Source organism: Salarias fasciatus, chromosome 5, assembly GCF_902148845.1.
Source record: "Salarias fasciatus chromosome 5, fSalaFa1.1, whole genome shotgun sequence".
Lineage (NCBI taxonomy): Eukaryota > Metazoa > Chordata > Actinopteri > Blenniiformes > Blenniidae > Salarias > Salarias fasciatus.
The window spans coordinates 25,753,244-25,773,943 of NC_043749.1; the positions used below are offsets into that span (position 1 = coordinate 25,753,244).

Consider the following 20,700-nt stretch of genomic DNA (forward strand, 5'->3'; position numbering starts at 1 on the left):
TGCACAAATAAGTGAAAAGAATATGACTTTTTTGATGCATTGCTGTAAATTAATGTGTACAGTGCAAAACATCAAATATGGTGTCGGAGAGGAAAACACAATACTTGAGGTTTTAAACTCAGAAATGGCTGCAGGAGTTGATGGCTTAAGTTTGCTGTGTTGTTTCTGTGTGTCAGAGGGCAGCAGCACGTTGCACAGACCTCAGCCGCTGCCTCCGTCCTCCATGCACCAGGGAGGTCTGAGCGCCGACAGCAGCTCCGCTTACGGCCTGTCGTCCAACCGCCACAGTTTCTCCAGCTACTCCGACACCTTCATGAGCCCCTCGGCGTCCAGCAACCACATGAACCCGGTGGGCAACGGGCTGTCTCCGCAGGTCAGTCGGACGCCGTCCAGCCCCGTCTGCATGCCGGCGTGACGCGACGCTCCCCGCTCCCCGCTCTCCCCCGATCAGCCTGCCGCCTCCCCTCCTCCTCTCAATCCTCAGAATATGTAATTGTATTTGACTGAAATTAAAATTCAGAAACAGCGTGTTCAGCAAAATATCTGCCAGTGTGGGCTTTTATGTTCGTCTTCCAAAGCCCTGGATTTATTTTAGCTACTCTAAATTGCTACATTTGTAAAACAATTGGATTAACATCAACAAATTAAAATTCATCTTGATAGTACCGCAAGTGCTCAAGCTGCTCCAAACAGCGGTTTTGACTTTCCTGGGACATCTAAATCCTGCGCTGCACAGTGAGAACACATGCAGACGAAATAATTAGCTAAAGCTTATAAATGTAGACCCATAATCTTCTTCACGTAATTGTCTGCAGCTGGAAGACTCCAGTGCTATGTGTGATTTTTCCTCATCTCAGCACTGCATATTCAAATTCGGGCTGTCTGAGTTTCTGTGTGTCACTTCACCTGCTGGTGTGTGTCTTGAGTAAAGAACAAAAAAAAAAAAAAACATACAGACACTTTGCAGGTTTATAAATTCCTAATTGGAGGATCTGATATATCTGCTATCAGTGTTTCCCTCTCCGCCCTCTTGAAGCATGATGCTGTAAGTGCGGTTTTCTTTGCCTCCGCTGCTACAAAGCGCATGATTTGAGACGTTAACCTCCTTGGACACCTCCATTAATGAGCGTTTAAATGCGACTCTATGCTAAGGGTTGAGCTTTAAGTAGCACAGAATGAAAAATGATTTGTATTGATGCAAATCGTGTGTACGGAGTGAATTATACACAATTACCCATCAATACTGGCCAGTCTTGCCCACCCTCACCAACAAGATGTGGTTAACAGGCAGAAAATAAGATTGAAATGGTGTGTAAAGAGTTGAAAATGAATTTCAATGCTGCATTTGTCCACAATTACCCCGTCGTTCACACGTGTTTTATTGGGAGTTTTTTTTTTTTTTCCTCCTTCTTCTTCTTCTTCTTCAAATATTTCTCAAAGCAGATTGGAAACATTCTTGGTATTACCCTCTTTCTTCAGAGAAGAAAGAATTAAGGATTTTGTGACAAAAAAGAGATTTTCTCTCCTGCTGGAGCGACGGAGGATAACATGGAGGCTCACAGCGTGTTTGATTGTTAATCGTGGCACAGGGGCTTTAACTGCTAATGCTCTCACTGCAAACCTGCAGAAAAACACCAGGAACATGGAGTGTTTTTTTTTTTTTTTTTTTTTCATTAATGGTCTCTCTAATACTGGCATGGGGTGCACTGTCGCGTTCTCTCCCTCTCTTCACAGGCATTCCAGAATGTGTTGGGATATTAAACATTTCCTGTCATAGTGAGGATTAGGACAGCAGCCTTTGGGCAACTGTACAGCAAGGACTTTTTTTTTTTTTTTTTTCGCTATTCAATTACTCTATCAAGTGATCTTGTTCAAGGTCCATGTTGTAACACACACTTCGTTTCTTGATTGTTTCCTGATGAAGTTAAATTTTGAGTTTCCCCTCACATGACGCACGCATGCGGCGTGGATGTTTGTCTGAGCCGTGCTGGAGTGAAACGCGCTGAATGCATGCAGAATGCTGTGTGGCATTCCTATCAGTCTCTCAGCGTGGAGATGAATGTTCCCACTGACAGCAGAATCAGAGTTCACTCTCTGGTGCGGCGTCCCGCTGGGCTGGGCAGCCCGTATCGCCTCCTCCCCCCCGCCCCCGCCTCCCCCTCCTCCCACTTCACAAGCATGCAGCCATCCACATAAAACTCGCCACATAGAAAACGCTCGCAATAAACACTCACTTTAACGCGTCTCCTTTGTCTCCTACGTTCCTGTTTTTAAGCAAATTTTACATGGCGAGTGAGTTTCGGCTTTGAAAAATATCGACACACATTCTGCACCTCGCTGTTTATTTTTCATGATGGAGTTTTTTTTTTTTTTTTTCAGTTTTTCCTTCCCTGTAATGGAAAAAAAAAGATACACAAAGAGAGTCTATCGAGATGGAAATGAGAATTTGATATTGTAAGTTACAGACAGCATCTGTTTGCGGGAGATATGCTTGTGCATTGGTATGTGCAAGCTATTTCTTCAAGTGTCTGGCATTGATGGCCTTGCGCTTGCTGTAAAGATTGACAAAAATTCTGTGATTCGCAGTAAATGGGCTGCGGTGGCGAGGTGCCAAGTCTGTAATGGAATCCTGCAGCGTTCAGCAGTCCCGACAGGAGCTCGCGTCCATCCCAATCCCATAACCTATCCCGACAGCACACATTTTCCCATTACTGGCAGTGGAAAAGCCATCCTCTCGCAAACTGGCCGCTGCCATTGTGGGATCTGCCGCACGTGTTCGGGCCGGTCGAGGGAGGCAGTATATTAGGAGTTGTGTGAGTGAGGCTGTGCATGGCTGCGCAAAAGGTATGAAACCAGAAGTGTGTTTTGTTGTTGGTCTTGTTTCATTTAGCAGCACAGCAGGCGTTGGAAAGAAGGAAAGGCAAGGGCACAGAGGACTGGCATTCCAGCTTTTTTCTTCTTCTTCTTCTTCTTCTTTTTTTTTTTTTCCTTACCTGAAGATTTAAGCTTCACGGCTGCCTTTTCATTCTGCTGCTTTTCATTTTTATTATTCCATTTGAAACGGACCTTTGTCTTGACCTGTCAGATCACCTTTTTATGATGCTTCAAATTCAAATTTTGCAGAGCTTATAAAAAAAAAAAAGCTAAGTTTACAGTATATTTTCCACAAAAAAAGGAACAGAAGGGTGTGAGGGAACTTGTAGATGGGTCTTAAATGATTGTTTGAAGCGGGTTTGTGGGCCATTGTGTTTGTGTGGAGAGTGTGAGCTGAATTCCTCATTATTGCATGACAGGGACACCTGCTGGGAGAGGAAAGAAAACAACTGCGCCCGGTAAAGAGCCGCCGACCGGGCCGCGGCTCAGAGCGGCTCAGTGGCACAACTTGGGTTTCACTGCTCGCGCAAATCTGTAGAAGGGAAAGAAAAGAAGAGAAAGCTGTTCTGGGCGTCCACAGGCACGATAAGGAGACATGATAGGGCGAGTGGGAGGCCTGTGAACCCGATAGGTACGGTGGATAGAGATTTTATTGCTGTTTTGATGAAGGAAGTTCACAAAGTTTTGTGAGGAACTTTTTTTTTTTCTGTTTTGCAGTTTTATGAAAGTGTTGTGTGTTTTGGAATGACAAGGATGTGTGTGTGTATGTATGTATGTGTGTGTATCTGAGGAGGGCCTTTGGGCTGTGTGAGTGGGCCGGGCCTCCACACACACACACACACACGCACGCGCGCACACACACACACACACACACACACACACACACACACACACACACACACACACGTACACGGGATCAGAGGCAGAGCGGCTCTCACCCCTGCCTCCCTTTGATCTGTGTCCCCAGGCCTGCCTGCCCGCGCGGCGCTGCACCGTACCACGCACGCTGACACCATGCTCACCAGCGACTCCCCACAACTGTCTGAGAGAGATAAGCCAGGGGAGACTCCAAACTGTGCTGCTGCTCTTCCATTAGCTAGCGCAGACGCTTCTTTTAAAAATGGGATGAATTATTTTTAAGAAGCAAGCTCTGCCGTTGCCAAAAAAAAAAAAAAATGGAGAGAGGAAAATGTACGGAACAATCTGGAGCTCTGGCTTCATTCCGCCTCCCTCCCTGACTTCTAACAAGACATCCTGCACCTGAATACCAATGAGAGGGGGAGATTCATGTAGTCCCCCACATTATTAAAACTTGGGCATTAAGCCTCTCACCGGGCACTGTGTCAGCTGGCAGGCTCCACTGACAACAAATCAAAGGGGATGAGCACATAGCCTGCATTCATAGCTCAGCCACTCGCAGAGCAAGTGGGGGAATACATACTGGTTAATTAGAACTCCCATTAAAACAAATACTGTTTCAATTTGGCAAGTATAAAAAAAGATGTAAGAGGCTTTCAGAAAAAAGAGACCTGCTGTTGGCAGTTGCCAAGAAAATCCAGGGACTGTAAATCATATCCACTGGCTATACTGTTTCTGCACAGATTATTAGTGTTTGCTGTTGTTTTGCAACACTTTTGAACTCTGAGGAAAGATTCTGCCTCGGTGACACCAGAGACGAAACCTCCGCCTGCGCCGCAGCCGTCTTTCCCGTGCAGCTCAGTTTGCGTTGCGCTCCAGTCAGCATCAACAGCCTGCTGTCGCCCGGGATGACGCGTTGTTTCTCAGGCTCAACTGGAGGTTTTAAGACACTTTCGGGTTGAAACGGGAGCTCGGGTTTGCCGTGGTCACATCGCCAGCTTCGCCAGCGGGCCTCCGCTCCTCCTCACAGCTTCCCATCCTCCGTGCACCTGAGCCATTTGTTGCTCGCTCCATCTTTCACGTCTCCCGAGCACCAGAGTGCAGCCATTTTCTCCCTCGCTCCAAAATATTTTTGGTTGGAGCTCTCTCGGCGTATTCATGATCTATTTTTCACCTACCAACCTTCCTTCCCTCCATTTGGCTTTTTGTCATCAAATGATGCCTTGCCAATAGTGCTTTGCTCTCTCTCTCTCCCTCTCTCTCTCTCTCTCTCTCCTTCTCCCCACCTTCCTCTCTTGCTCCAACTCTCTCCCCTGGAGAGGCAGCTCTTCTCCCTACGCCCAGATGAAAGGCTATGGCGGACAATAAAAATGCTATTTAAATGCAAGGGTGTTTGTGTGCGGGTGAGAGATATTTCCTGCTGAAAGTGAGCTGCTGCATCCTGATAAATAGTAAATATAAGGGAATGTGATTTACATTTATCTTGCAGAGGCAGCCAATATGAATTTCAGTAAATCCTAGAAGATGGGGATTTAAGGAGGAAAATGACTGCGACTGATTCACATGCTGTGTGTCCCACGCAGTTGAAATGCCTATAAGGTGGAGAGTGGTACTGCCTTTATTAAAGTATAGGCACAGACATCGATCCTATCTAAAATACCTATTACACAGCGGCGCACACTGCGGCGTCACAGCCTCGTCTCCGAGGTTCCCGCCTCGTACACACGGCAGCCGAAGGTGACTTGTATTATAATAATCACAATAATAATAATGATAATGTAATGGTTTTGGACAGGTGAAGTGTCTCTGGGGTATACTCTGGCTGACCCTCTCCCGAGGACCCGGGGTCAGGGTGCAGGGGGTTATGGGCCGGCTGGGGCGGAGGGAGGTCGGGCTGTGCTGTGAACCTGCCCCTCCAGCCGTAGCTTTGGGATGTTGTCGAGCTGCATGTGGTTCCTGTTAGTTCCAGATGCCACTCTGACAGGTGCATAGCTGGTGATTAATACTCGCTGACTTCTTCCCTAACCCGCTCTGTCCCTCCTTCCTCCTGCCATCTCTGTGGACTCATGTCCGTGACCCCTCATCGAGGTTTACCCAACACTTAAGACAGTATTTACACAAGTGCAGTAAAAATAAATAAATAAATAAATAATTTAGAAAAAAAAACTGAGATCTATCTGGCAGCTTTAATGCATCTGTGTGTGTGTGTTTTCATTCTCGCTCCTGCTAACAGGACGGGACTCTGGGAGGTAGTGTGGTCCTCAGCTGGTTGTCTCCTGCAGCAGCTCTCCCCTCTCAGTCTCCAGCTGAGAGCTATTTCACTATTTATTTACATGTAATTATGGCTATGAGGTGCAGATATTAACACTGTCAAGAACAATTTGACCTGACATTTTTCACCAGACCTGGCCCCTGCTGTTTCCAGCAAACAGCCCCCTCTTCTCCTCCTCTTCCTCTGCTCTTCTTCTCCTTCCTCCCTCCCTTCCCCCTTTTTCTCCTTCACTTTTTCTTCCTCGATCCGCCTCGCTTGTGCTTGTGGAGCTGCTCGCACACACACACGCACGCACACACACACACACAGACTCAAGGCCCTGCCTCACTGAAACCACTCTCCTGGAATCAGAAAATCTGCCGTTTAATTTAGAAGAGGCGTTAGTGCAAGGTGCTGCGAGTTGGAGACTGAGTGTGTGTGTGCGTGCGTGTGTGTGTGTCCGACTGTGTGTGTGCACTTTTCGAAGGGGCCTCTCTTGTTCCCAGTGGCTGAATCCATCCCATAGTTACTCAAGCATATCACTAGCAGAGAATAGAGGATTGCTCCCCACACGTTCTCCAATTGCAGTCCAATAGACGGCATATTAACCTCTGGTTAGTGCGGGGCCAAGTTTATAGCTTATGCTGGGAGATGTTTAGGAGGGGCCGAGTGTGGGTGGGTGGGGGGGCTCCTCCTCCCGCTCTGGCAGCTGTGCTTTCTTTCGAGGCTCACATTAGCAAAAGTAGGCGAGAACAGATTTTTGCGTAGGGAAACGTGAAAAGTGACGCAGCGGGACAGAACGGGCCCGGGCCGTGTTGTTGCGTCCCTTCCTGTTTTTTTTTTTTTTTGCACCTCTTTGTGCGAGAGCGGCTTCACGGGGCGCGCGCGGCAGAGACGCGGGGCGGCTAACGCGTTGTGAGGACTGACAGCTTGTTCCAGTGCCTGCTAATCGTCCTCATCTGTGCCTGACTTGTCAATGCCCAGATTCTGTCACTGCCAATCAGCCACTTAATTGAACACAATTAGCGCCCCACCCCAGCCCCCCATACGCATTACATTCTTCAAAGGCCCATTTCTCTCCCTCCAGCACCATCCCGACCCCCCCCCCCTCCACTGCCCATCCTCCCTTTCTGCCTCTGTCTCTTCATCCTCTGGTGCCACTGGAAGACACTTTTCAGTTTTTATTAATGTGCCGCGGCCAATTAACGCAGTGGCATGCAGGCCAGAGCCCGTCATCTGCTGCCTGCCACTATCCCTGGCTGTCTGCGGCGGCCCCACGCCACCCCTCGCGCCACCTCCACCGTGACCAAAACGCTTTAATTCAATTTATGCAATCACTGTTATTTTTAAATAGTCATTTTGTCTGCTCAGATGAGGGGCCTTACTGCCCGCTGGGCCGGCCCTCTCATGTGAGGCATGGGGGAAGGGTGGGGCGCTGTGGGAGCAGGAGTCCACTGACTTTTTTTTTGTGTGTGTGGTGGGGGGGGGGGTCGGTCCCTGATATTTTCATTTGTTATTTGCTTAGTTTGTTTTGGGTTTATTCGCAGATTATTGAATGCTTATTGTAGATTTTTAAAAGAGAAAGGGTTTTGTTTTTTTTGTTTTTTTGGTCAGACAAGCCTGTATTTCTCATTTGTTCTGCATGCAGGTGGTGTTTTCTAACGCGGAGTCCATGTTTTGCTTGTTTTCCGAAGTCAGACACTTCCCAGACTGTGGATCTGTGTGACTCAAGGGTCACAGCACTAAACGCTATTCTCCTCTTGTAATCACACCCTCAGGACCGGCCTTCATATATTGATCTAAAATTCAGTGTCATCACTGTGGATCTCTAATCGTTCCCGGCTGCAGCGGGTATCAGACGCGCAGATCTGCTAAGGTGCACAATGCTATTCTGCAGCACTCAGATAACTTACAGACATTTGGAGTGCTCATTTTTCCCTGTCTGCCCCGGTGACCTCTGCCTAACTTAAAGGTACATCTTGGGGGCATTTTGATTTGGGCAGAACGGGGAGGTATCGGTGACAGAGGAACTAATCCAGTATTGCGCAGATTAAGAGTATTTGTGGAGTGGGGTGTGTTGGCGCTGGCGCTGGGAATGGAACAGAAGGGGCTCCTATCAGCTCTCCAGGCAGGCTAGCCCTCAGGCCAGCGCAGTCCTACAGGAGTCTTTGTACTTCCCAAAGCCTCCACTTTCCTCTCACTCACTCTCTATCACTCTCTCTTCTGCCCCCCCACCACCTTCTTTCTATAGGCTGTCAAATTTTCAGGGCTCCTTTTTATTTCCCTTCTTGTGTATATGTAGTTTTTTTTTTTTGTTTGTTTGTTTTTTTTAATGACAAATGACAAGTTGGACTTCTCCAATGTTGTAGCTTTCGTTATTGCATAAGATATAAAGTGGAATAAATTCAGGAAATGAGGGTTTACTTTGAAAACTGCGGGTCTGCAGCACGTTGACTCTCTTTTGTTTCTTCTCTCTCGGTTTATTTTCCTGGTGTCACACTCGCAGTGTGTTTTCTCCCTCAGCTCCGCCGCTGTCACGTCGTCTTTATTCTGGAAAGAAATCCAACAAAGAAAAACTCGTCAAACATCCACACAAACAAATAAACAACAACCAAAAAAATAGTAATTTGACTGTTGGAGAAATTAGGGAGGTATGAAAGGGCCTGTTTTTGTCTCAAGCTTGCTATTTATTTATCTGAAAGGATGCACATTGTATCAATTTACACTTCCTCTCTCACTTCGCCACAGGCTGGAGGGCTCAGAAGTTGAGAGAATTAATTACTTTTTTATTATTATTTATAAAGTAATCTATCTGGAGAGGGAGAGGGAGAGCGGAGGAGAAAAAAAAAAGGCAGAAGGAGAGGAGAGGAGGGGGAGAGTGTGCGAGAGGCAGGGAACGCCCTGGAGCATTGTCCTTTAAACTGGGTCCTGGCTCACATTATCTCCCAAACCAGCACTCACACAACGTCGAACAACAAACGAACTGCGGGCTGCTGAGGACGCTGTGTGCAGGGGAGGAAGGGAGAGGGGGGGGCACACGGGGGAGAAATTCTGCTCTGCGAGAGTGAGATGGATGGGGAATAATGTGGTGGTGGTTAGGATTTGTTTCCTGAATCTGAAACTTGACATTAATTTACGACCTGGAGATGTTTCGGGGATGATTTAGGATTCGCAAAGTTTCAGCCTGAATGAAAAGAGGACAGCTGGACAACTGATTGATTCAAGTTCTATACAGTTTAAAGTTGTTAGAATCAATTAATGACAAAAAAAGGAGTGGAAAATTGCATGTAAGCCACCAAAGAACATGTCAGAACAGGAAGATTGTCTGATTCCAGCTCCGTACAGACCTCAGGCTTGTCGAACTCCTCGATCTGTTGCGATCTCAATGCACCTGCGAGCGATTGTGTCATTTAAAATCTTTCAAATAGCAAGTTTAAACTTAAATGACACACTTTTAATGCCTGTGAGAGACGAAAACATTCTAGTTCTACCTGTCTGAGTGCATTCGTTTTTATGAGAATATTCCTAAAAAGTTTGGGGTTTTTTTATATCATACAAGAGCAGAAATGCAGGACTGCATTCAGCTGTGAATTGGTTCCTCAAGCTCATGTGATCGTTGCATGAATACGAGGCATTAAACACCTTATCTGAGCTGCAATTCCAGCTGCAGATTATGTCAAGGCTTGTCGTTGTAGGTGAAAGATGCTGCGACTCTCCTGGCTCCCAACACGGCAGCCTGACCTCTATCTGTTCCTGCATCGCACTGGGAGGACACTGGTGACACACAATTGATTTTTGTGAAGGGAGTGTGAACGTGCGGCGCACGAGAATCCCACCAGAACTCGCCCTCTTGCCCCTCTAGGAAAACTTCAATCGTTAACACGGAATCCTCTTTTCTGGTGAGGACGTCTGAAGGAGAGCGCCGTCCTCACACATGCTAACGCTCGTCAGGCTCTAAAGTGGCCGGCCCGTCCTAATTCGCTAAAATAGCAAAACTGCAACATGTCGGCGATAAGAAGTCATTTTCTTTTGAAGAACTTTTATGAGCATGAATAATAATGGAGCCAATTGTTGGCTATTCTACTTCATAAGGAAGCGATGCAATCAAGCTTCAATTAACCAATGACTAAAATGGACTCATGCCCTCCAGCCGTCTCTCTCAGGACACTTTAGTGGCACCGCCTCCCCCCTCCGCCCTCCCCCCTCGCTTTCAGTATCAGGACACATTCTGCTCATCCTCCTCTGAGCTCCAGATGGGAGAGGGAGCATCACATGTGTCCGGCATGAAGGCGGCCATGAATCTCCCTCTTATGGATACATGTCACATGCTCCGTCCACAGATGTTGGTGGGGACGGTGGGGGTTTCCATCCTGATAGAATTAGCATGTGGAAATGACTAACCAGCCTTCATGTTTCTGATGTGCACAGAGTACTTCATATTTCCAGGGAGGCCCTTTCTAAAGATATGATTAATTTACAGAATATGGTTAATTTTCCCTCTGTGGGACTCCGGGCTGAGAGCATCATCTGCAGACTGTTTGGTTTGCCCCTGCACTGCCTCTCTGGCTTTGTGTGTGTGTGTCCCTTTGTGTGTGCATGCATGCAAACATATGTGTGCATGTGTATCACCCCTGTGTAACCACCTCCATGATGGGCTAATTGGTTTAGCAGCCAAAGGGGCCAAAGGCCAGCGCAGCATAGCGAAGCTCAACATGAACCTGATGTTGAAAAGGAGGCTTGACTGCTATAGGAGGGAAGCATGTGTGGTACAATTCTTTTTCTCTACACACCCTCCCACACACACACACACACACTGACACACACTCCACTTTTCCTTTTTCACTTAAAGAAAGTCACAGCATAAGAAAACAAAATTCTCCACAGCGTTTCTTGGCCACTGTGCTTCAGATTGAACGAGCGCTCCAAGTAATCTCTTCCATTTTAACATATTTTGAGACCCTCTTCTGACGAATGTCACATGCTATTACATTAATCTTGAATATTGAATTGAAAGCTTTTATGCACAGTGAATAATATACACACTGTAATATTGAGGCGAGCCCCAACCTGCAGTATCAGTGGCCCCCTCACTGTGGTTTGTGGAGCCTACTTTGTGTGGGGATCTGAGGGGATCATTTACCAGTTCCAACTCCATTACTATTCATGAGATGGGTAGGCTAGGGGCGAGGGATTAGGGACTCCCTTGGTGCTTGTTGTGCTGTAGGCTCGGGCTCAGGCCTCAGGCTCCAGGACAGGGGCTGTCTGGCAAAGGATGGTGGGTCTATTATCACCCTGGGACCCTTCTGTCCCACAGCAGAACACTTACTGGCAGCGCCAGCTAATGGAAACTGTGTCTCTTGTTCCCTTTCTCCTTTTTTTAACCTCATCGCCCTCCTTGTGCCCCCCCCCCCCCCCGTCCCCCCTTTCCTCCACCCCCCCTCCCTCCACTCTTTAAAAAAAAGATGAGGAAGTTTCTCCCTTTCCCTATTTCAAAGTTGAAATGGTGTATTTCTATTGGCATCTTTACCGTGAAGTGCTGGGATGGCACTATACTTGCAGAAAAAAAAGTACTTTCCCTCAACTCTGTCAATGCTTTGATCCTCAATTTTCCAAGTTTCTGACATCCTCCTTTCCCCTCCCTCTCTCTGTGCGTCCCCCCCCCTGCAGGTGATGAGTATCCTGAGTAACCCCAGCGCCGTCCCCTCCCAGCCCCAGCACGACTTTTCCATTTCCCCCCTGCACAGCAGCCTGGAGAGCTCGAACCCCATCTCCGCCAGCTGCAGCCAGCGCTCCGACACCATCAAGAGCGTGGACAGCCTGGCCTCCTCCCAGTCCTACTGCCCCCCTACCTACAGCGCCACCAGCTACAGCGTGGACCCTGTCACCGCGGGCTACCAGTACAGCCAGTACGGGCAGAGTGAGTAGAAACCCCAAGCTTCTCCATCCTGCTTCAAAGTTCACGAAACCCTAAATTGTATGCCCGGCACTGAAGAAGAGAGCCCTCCTGACCTTTGCACCCTGTTTGGTGGAGGCAGACACGTGCTCTTGATAAAGACCCCCCCCCCCCCCTTCCTCCCTAACATCACCCCAACCACCAGCGTCCCGGCACAGAGCTGCCTTAGTCACACCCCACTCCACTTGGATGGGAAAGAGAAGAGGGCCACTTCAAAGAACGGCACACCCTCAGGGGCCACAGTGTCCTCTTGCCCACCTCTCTCTCTCTTTCCCCTTTCCATCACACACACACACACACGCACACACACATACGCACACTTACGCACACTCACACACACACACACACCCTCGGGGCAGGAAAGAGTTTGCTTTATTAGATTAGCATAATTGACTGATGCTGTCACAGCCATTCATGAGAGGTAAAATGAAGCACACTTCCCCAACCGGCCGAAACGCAGCCGCTCGCTGACATTTGTTTGTATTTACGGGGAGCGTCTCGCGCTGATCTGGAGCTTTGTGCATCTGCTGGCTTTCCTTTTTCTGTTGTTGTTGCTGTTTTTTTTTTTTTTATTTAAATGTGAAAAAAAAGGTGTGTCTTTGCGGCGTGTGCGAGCGCGCGCCTGCCGATCTGTCACGTTTGGGTGTGTATGTGTGTGTGTGTGTGTGTGCGCTCACCAGCGCCGTTGTCAGCGGCGAGAAACTGATGGCAGCGCGGATGTGAGCTGATGTGAGGTTAATTAAGATGGTGATTGAGCACAGTGGATGGGTAATGAATGGAGGAGAGAGGAGAGAGCTGCTGTCTGAGGATGAAAATGATCGGCCATGCGGAGTGTGGAGGGCATGAAATCGGAGATGCCAAGTGTAATGAAGACTGGCACACAGAACACACACGGGGACCCGTGTGAGTGACAGCAGGATGCTCGCGCTCGGTGCCAGCAGCGTGCCAACCTCAGACAGGGGACAGGAGACAGGGGAGGGGTTTTCAGCTTTGTTCTCCCTTTGACTCATTCTCTTCTGCCACAACTTGTTTCAGCGCTAATCAGGGGAGTGAGAGGAGACTGGATGGGACGCGTGCGAGGGAACCACCACCTGTCTGACGTGCGTTTCTTCTCCGTTTCCCCCCGCAGCCGCTGTCGACTACCTGGCCAAGAATGTGAGCCTGTCCACCCAGCGGAGGATGAAGCTGGGCGACCACTCGGCGGTGCTGGGGCTGCTGCAGGTGGAGACGGGACAGGCCTACTGAGCGGCGCCCGCCACCTCTCCCCGCCTCCGCCTCCGCCCCCCGCCGCCTCCATGCTCCATCTCGTCTGGACTCCCGACTCCAGCTCGGCCGTGACAGACACGCCAGAGAAAGCGGCGCCGGCGGGCGCGCCCAGTCGCTTTCGGGGGGGAATTTAACGAAACTTTTCACACCCACCGCCAGGCGGCTCTGCACCCTGTATCCTCAGATCTTCGGGCGTCTCGGCCTCCTCCTCCTGCTCCCGCTAAACCCCGTTTGTTTTTTGCTGAGAGGGTCAGACAGGGACCCCAGACGACCCGACGAAGGTCGGCCGCCTCGGCCCAGACCGCTCTCTGTCATGGCTGCAGTCCAACACACATTTAGAGCCATCCACAATATGTACTTTGACCTTGCTGTTCATAGTAGTTAACAAAGCCAATATCATTTTGAGCGACTCTTCTTCCTGTTCCTTTTTGATATTGTTAAGATTATTGTTGCTGTTATATGATTATGGTTAATGTGATTTATGTTGTTCTTTGATTCCATTCGTATCTCTTTTCTCTGTTAGATGTCGGTGTGTAAAACGCAGTGGGTGACTGAGATGATCTGGGAGCGTGTGCATGTTTGCGTGTCGGCACACTCACACAAAAAAAAGAGGATGATTGTTTTCCAAGCTGCTGCTCCTCTCTGCCTGTTCCCCGAGCTCCAGTGTTCATGAGCGATTTGACCTTCCCACTTTCATATTCGTCTTGACATTCCTAAAGAACTTGGCCACTCGGTGGGAAGTCTGGCTGGATGGATCCTGCAGGGAATTAAAGCGGCGTTTTGGCGGCCAATAGCTTTCCCCTCGTAACCTCCATCCCATCCTTAGCCGCGGTCCACAGGGAGGGGGGCATTGTTTGCAAAAACAGGATTGGGGAAATTAATGTATTTTGAAATATGGACCTTGCCAAGGAGGGCTAACTCCGACCCCCCCCCCCTCATTCGTCCTCATCCCATCTGCACTCCCTCCAAATCCCATCTGCCAGCCAATCCTGTGTGACTTAAACAGTGCAAAGCAGATTAAATCTCACAAATGTAATGTCAAAGCTAATTCTCAGTGACCCTTCCCATTACCAGCCGCTATCTCAGTTTTTATAGCATAATTAGCACATTTTGTAAATGCACCTTTGGTTGGTTTCCTTTTTCTTTTTCTTTTTTTTTTCCTCACTCACTAAGCATTCCTTCGAAGCATTCCTCAGGCCCCATGTATGAAAATACTAAAAGCATTCCAGCGTTTTTCTCTTATGAGATTAGAAAGTAGACAAGCTGTGCCATTCACATGCACTCTGGAAAATCATCTAATCCACTCAGTCGTGAAAGGGCACAGGTAACGCCACTGATTGGCCCCCCTCTCCGGTGCAGACTGGAGCCCCTCCCCCCCTCCGTCTAATAATCCTCCACTTTGACGTACTCACCGAAATGTACAAAAAGAAGCAGAAAAAAAAAAAAAAGAAATTCTAGTGGATATGAGACATTTGTGTAGCACTCATAGTTGACTTTTGACATGATCCAGGACCGACTTGAGATGTTTGTGCTTTTGTGATAATGACCATGAGACGTTCGCACTCAGACAGGATCCGGTCCTCCGCCGCCTTTAAAAGCTGAAAAACATGTACAGTAGCTGGAGCAGATTGTGTATCGTTTCTTGATAAAGACTATGTTTTATACTAAAACAAAACTATGTGGAGTGGTAGGTAAGCAAGGGATCTGTGGAAGTAAATGTTTTATTTGAGTTTCTTTAACCGGCTTGTTTTTTTTCTTGACTTTTGTTTCAGTTTTATTTAATTGGTTAATTTGTTTCAACCAAAAGTTTTTTTTTGTTTATTTTTTTTGTTTGTTTTTTTTGTTTTTTTTTTTTTTGCCCAGGTAGGGATGGATTTGTATAAATTAGTAAAATATAAATTCCACTGAAATTGTTGTGTTGGAGAGGATCAAAGTGGAAGCTGGGCGTCTCTCTCGGACGCCGTCGAATCGCGGCTGGAGGAAAGCTGCTTTCACACCCTGATGGGACCGGACCGGACGCACCTTCAGGTGTGGGACTAAACCGGCGGTCCGGCAGGACGTCAGGAACGACGAAGACCATGATGATGAGATGATGATGATGATGATGATATGATGATGTACTGCCGCCTCTCCGCTCTGGGAACCTGAACTGAGTCCCGGTTTGATTTGTGGACCAATGAGACTTCACAGTAACGCTGACTCGGCAGCTGCAGCTGCTCCACTCAGACGCCTCACTCATGTGTATATTTTAAAAAGGAAGAATTTTAGAATTGTCTTTTAGTGTATCAAACCCATTTCTAACACCCGCATCAATAAACATTTGGATATTTAAGGCATACGACTCTTTACCCTCCTCTTCCTCCTCTTCCTCCCGTCTGTTTGACCCTTAACCCGTTTAGTTGCTTTCTGACATCTGTGCTTTGCTTTCCTCCTCTTTCTGTTCCGCATGTGTGTATATTATCATGGTATAATTTATTCTGCTGTATGAAGTATTAGAGTAGTGGGAAACTTGTATTGGTATTTACTACCTTCAGCCTGTTGGTGTGTTTACTGTAACACTGGCGTAACTGTTATCAATTAAAGATCCAAAACCAGTTCTGCCTTCCAACCTTTCTTCCTTTATTTTTTTTCTGGACCGTGTTTTCTCGTCATTGACTGGTACGGGCAGCGTTACGTACCTGTCAGTTAACTTCAGAATCGATAAACGATCAGTCTCTTCGACGTTTTCAGACAAAAAACTGCTATTCTGAAAGCTTTTTGAAGACGTGAAGAGATTTGATCTCAAAGAGCTTCTACTATCCATGAATTGTCAAATCTGATGTTGTTTGTTCAGTTTTACACTTCACAAAAGATTAGATGCATAAATGGTGCTCATTTATACAGACTTTACATAGATAAAAAAGGAAACACACCATTTTTTAACCACATTTAAGTTTTAAAGCAGAATTTTCCAAAATCACGACATTCGACTGAGGGAGGAGGATTTTTCTCGTCTGTCGCTCTGAATTTAACATATTTGGCCTTTACGCAAATAAGATAAGCACTTTAAAGATAAAGCTCAACCAACATTTAATTGACTCAAAATTGCACCAATGACAGGAATGTCCATTTGAATTGCAGAGCAGTTACAAACAACCTCCTCCTCAGAGCCTGATTGATACCAAAATACTGATATTTCCAATCGGAGGTCTGTTTTTGAATCAGTTCACTTGATAAAGCATCTATATTTAAGTTCTAACTATTATTTTAAGCGTATGTTTATTCATCAAAATTTAAAGCTATCATGCTATTTCGGTCCAACTGCTTCTTCTAAATGACAATATTAATAATGGAAAATAACAACACAGCTGTATACATGCCTCAGACATGCTGGAGCTCAGGATGATCATATCGGGGCTGAGATGTGTCCGAACAATGGCTGATCGCCAACGTTTTGAGCTGATATCGCTATAATGTCAAAGACAACATCTTCTCACTTTAATCTTTTTGCATAAAGCATCATATCTGTATATTTGTTCTGACACTACCAGGTGTATTTTCAGCTGGACTGGGTTCAGGACTGAGGTGATTGTTGCTCCACAGTGTTTGTGTGCTGCGGTGGGGGTCAGGGGGGCCATCGCTCGCCGGTCGCTGGCGACGCTGTTAGTGAGTGATGAGAGCTCAGACGTCCCCGGACGCAGAGACCCGTGTAGCTGCAGCTGTGTGGAAGTCATTCATTCTGACCGGCAGCCGCCGGCCGGGGAATGCAGCCCGCAGATCTCCGTGGTATGGTGTGAATGCTGTTGGGGGGGGGGGGGGTTCACTGGCGTGGCGAGCGAGCATCCGCCGGGCTTCACACTGCAGCTCATTCAGGCTGTTGAACCGCCGGCGCTGCTGGAGGCATGTCAGACATGGCGTAGGTATGTTCGCTCAGTCCTCCCTGCTCTTAAGAGCATTTCAAGCATGTAGGATATGTCTGCAGTCGCCGCAGCCATGAAACAGCTGATGCATAATCTTCCGCAAATGAAATCGTGCCAGGCTGCACTGCGAGAGACGTATTTACATCCTCTATACGGCGAAATAACAACCAATACTTTACTGTTCATCTGCAATTAAATGAGCCCATTAAAGGCATCACTAATCAGAGTTATTAACATCAAATTGTATGAGCAGATAAAATTGATGCTACATGAAGAGCTGGTGTGAATAAACTTGCAGGCAGACTGATATCATGAGGTAATGTTCGTGCTGGGAGTGTTTGGTTTTCCCTTCAGACCGTCGGATTCCAGTCCGCCGCGACGCGCGGCGTTATCAAGACATTGGATCATCACGGCTCAGTCCGACTGGACGCGAATGGGAATTTTCCTCAGTGTCTAATTACAAAACATTGGTTTAAAAAGACTAAACTGTGAGCTCGGGTGCTGGTTGAGCATGCCAATGAGGCACGTCCATTATTAAATTGATTCCAAAGCCCGTTCTTTTTTTCCCCTCTGAGTTCATTCTGGGGAGACTGAAGCGTTTCTCTGCATTGTTCGGTGGCTTCTTGCTCGCCGTGTGTCATCCTCCATATATTCCTCCGAAAGTTTGTGTTCTGGTTGTCCAGATTAGACCTTGGCATGTGCTATGGTTGTCCCCTTTGCTCCCGCTCGTCTCCTGAGGTGCCGGCCCGGGAGTTTTGTCTCTCGGCGGTCTGCTGTCAGTCAGACTGGACGAGGTGGCGGCTCAGGCGCCGCTGTGTGGGAGAGCTTTGTGACACTTCCCTCATCTCCTCCTTTGATCCCCTAATTGATTGACTACAGGAGCAGAGGATAAACAGAGCCCACAAGAGCCGATTCCACTCGCCTCTCTGGAGTGGTTTAGATAAAGTGCAGGGGCCCGGGCGCTCCGTTCCTCCTCTGCCTCTTCCTATACGGACATGCGGCCATTGAAGGTGGCTCCGTGCCATGGTGGCTTAGCTGTGGGCCGTGTCCTCAGGCCCGGGGCTCGCGCACTGCCCCTGTGCATAAATGGCTGGCGGTAATGGGTTTGTTTAGATCACAGGGATGGAAATGAAACTCCTGAGCCGTGCTGTAGGGACCAGGAGGCCCTATCGCTCGGGAGGCGGCGATAGAGGAGCCCCGGCCGCAGCGCGGTCATACCGACTTTCAAAATGAGCCGTGGAATAGAGGCTCTGATTCTGATCTAATTTAGGACCGGGCTCCTGAAGCCGACCGTGCTGTGATAAATAACCTGCTGCCGAGGACTCGGGGAGCCACGGAGGCAAGGAAGGTAGAACACCAAGCAGCCAACCGGCAAACACAGAGAGGAGGGAAATCAGGCCAGAAATGTCTCCGGTTTTAATAAAACTGTGTTTGAAAAACAGCACTTTTTGGGTGATTTGCAGCAGATATGATAATTATATTCTAATTTTACAAATTTGTCTTCAGAAAGAGTTCAGAGCCGTGTGCAGGTATGCTAAGAAATGATTAAGAGATGCTCTGGGGGTCTTGGTTTTATTCTTTGAGATTATGTGTCACAGGGAGTAAAAAGCTCCCAGCTGTCGCCATGAAAGCACTTACAGTATAATAATCCTCCAAATCCTGTAATTATGCCAGCATACGCTGTGTACCTGAGCCTCAGCTTTGTGCTCGTCACCTCAAGGATCCCACTGACACAGACACAGACGCACAGCTTGCCGTGCATATATCTCCCTCCCCGCCATGTATTTTGCATATGGAGAAAATCTTATTTTCAGAACATTTTAGGTATTCTGAATTTCATGGTTACCCCTCTCAGTTATTATAGATAGATAATCTGTCATGTAGAAGGGAAGAGAAGGAGCTCAAACAGGGTATTGTCATAGCTTAAAATAGTCTGATTCACTAGAAGTCACTGTGCCCCAATTATAAAGTCCTTCACTTACGTTACATTTAATCTGTGAACTAATACCTTGTGGGATCAGTCCGGACTTTAAAGTCGAACGCGGCACAGAAACATACGCGGTGCACGGCTCCCTTAAAGCCGCTGCAAAAGAGAAAGAAAAACAAATAAATAAATAAATAAATAAAAAGGAGAAGAACAGAAGTCTGAGTAAAGTTGTAAATCTAAGAAATCGAAGTGAGATAAAAATCACTGTGAAGCCGGGCGCGATTTACATTTAAAATCTGAGCTGTGTTCTCAAACTAATTAATATTAATAACAAAAATGGAAATGAGTGCAGTGGCGGCTCTAAGTGAAGAACAAGCTGGGTGCATTCAGTCAGGAGATTCATATACAAGCCCTTTCTCAGGAGAAGTGGGCTCCAAACAGGCGTGACGGCAGGGCATAGACCGCCATACACAGAGACAATTTTTCTAGATAATAGCCTATCACGCAGGATACAATTTAAATTAAAAAATGCAATTTTCACCTTGAAATGAACAAATGATTACAATTTCTATACAAATTAAGGCATCCAGGCTGTGCCTCAGTACTGTGCCAAGGCCATGAAACCTGACATAATTACCATGAAATACATTTTCAAATATTTGTATTTTGTCCATCGCTTTAAAACATGCCACTCTGCCTTCTGTGGGTTTGTGATCTCACCTTCTGGGGGAAATACATAAAAAAGAGAGAAAATCATCAGAGATGAAAAGCTCTTCAACAGGAGAGATAAAAATGTGGGGGGAAAAAAAAAAAAAAACAACCTCCCATACACACAGTAAATCAGCGCGGCTCAGCACAGCGGCCCCCGGAGCTATCTCTAAAAGCCAAATTACTGCTCCTTATCTAAGGAATCATATCTACTAGTTATCTGCTCCTGAGATAGGCTCCCCTCTCTCTCCCTCTCTCTCTCTCTCCTGTGCCTTGTGCTCATCGCCAGAAAAGCTATTTATTTGTGATTACAGACACCCTTTGAATAAAAGATGTTTGTGTTTGAGATCCAAAGTTTTCGGCAGATTCTGAACTCCTCAGATTCTTCAGAGAGGAGAGTATTGAAGGCAGAACACCTTATTTGGGCAGGGTTGCTGAGGGTGGTCTGCAGCGGCGGAGAGAGGGATGAAAGTGTAGCCGATGGGAAATATGAGACAAGACCTCGAACTTCTCTGACGCTTCATATCACACATGCTTTCAGAGGGGATTCATACTGAGATGAGGTGTCGAATTGACTTTAAATGCAGAACCTTATGTTTGAGACACACGGAGACGCCGAGTTCTGGCATGTATTTTGTTGAAAGCTGCCAAAAGCTGCAAAGTTTAAAGTTTTTTAAGAGTTTCCCCACTCGGAGATATAAGTGCCCTTAACTGCAGGGAGCGAGGTGTGTGGAGGAGAAATCACCTTGAATGTGGTTAAAGGCTGAGGCCGAGCTTCAGGGGGGCTGCAGAGGGCAGCGCTCCTTCGCTTCCACTCAGCTTTTATGGAAATCATTGTCCTGGTTTCTAAAACTTCAGCTTTCAAAGTTTCAAAAAAAAAAAAAAAAAAAAAAAAAAAAAGAAGAAAATGAAATTGAAATGTTTTGTTTGAATTTTTTCAACTGCTACATCCGTCGCTACACAC

At 47.1% G+C, this 20,700-nt stretch overlaps 1 protein-coding gene across 6 annotated transcripts in view; it reads left to right on the forward strand.

Moving 5' to 3' along the window:
* pax7a (paired box 7a) overlaps positions 1-13,234 on the forward strand; it is a 42,064-nt gene extending 28,830 nt beyond the window's left edge. For all 6 annotated transcript variants that reach the window (XM_030091568.1, XM_030091572.1, XM_030091570.1 and 3 more), the window contains 3 exons: positions 177-373; positions 11,651-11,900; positions 13,066-13,234. In XM_030091568.1, coding sequence (XP_029947428.1) covers positions 177-373; positions 11,651-11,900; positions 13,066-13,181 — 563 coding nt within the window. In that variant the 3' untranslated portion in view covers positions 13,182-13,234. The remainder of the gene's footprint in view (positions 1-176; positions 374-11,650; positions 11,901-13,065) is intronic.
* Positions 13,235-20,700: the final 7,466 nt, after the last annotated feature.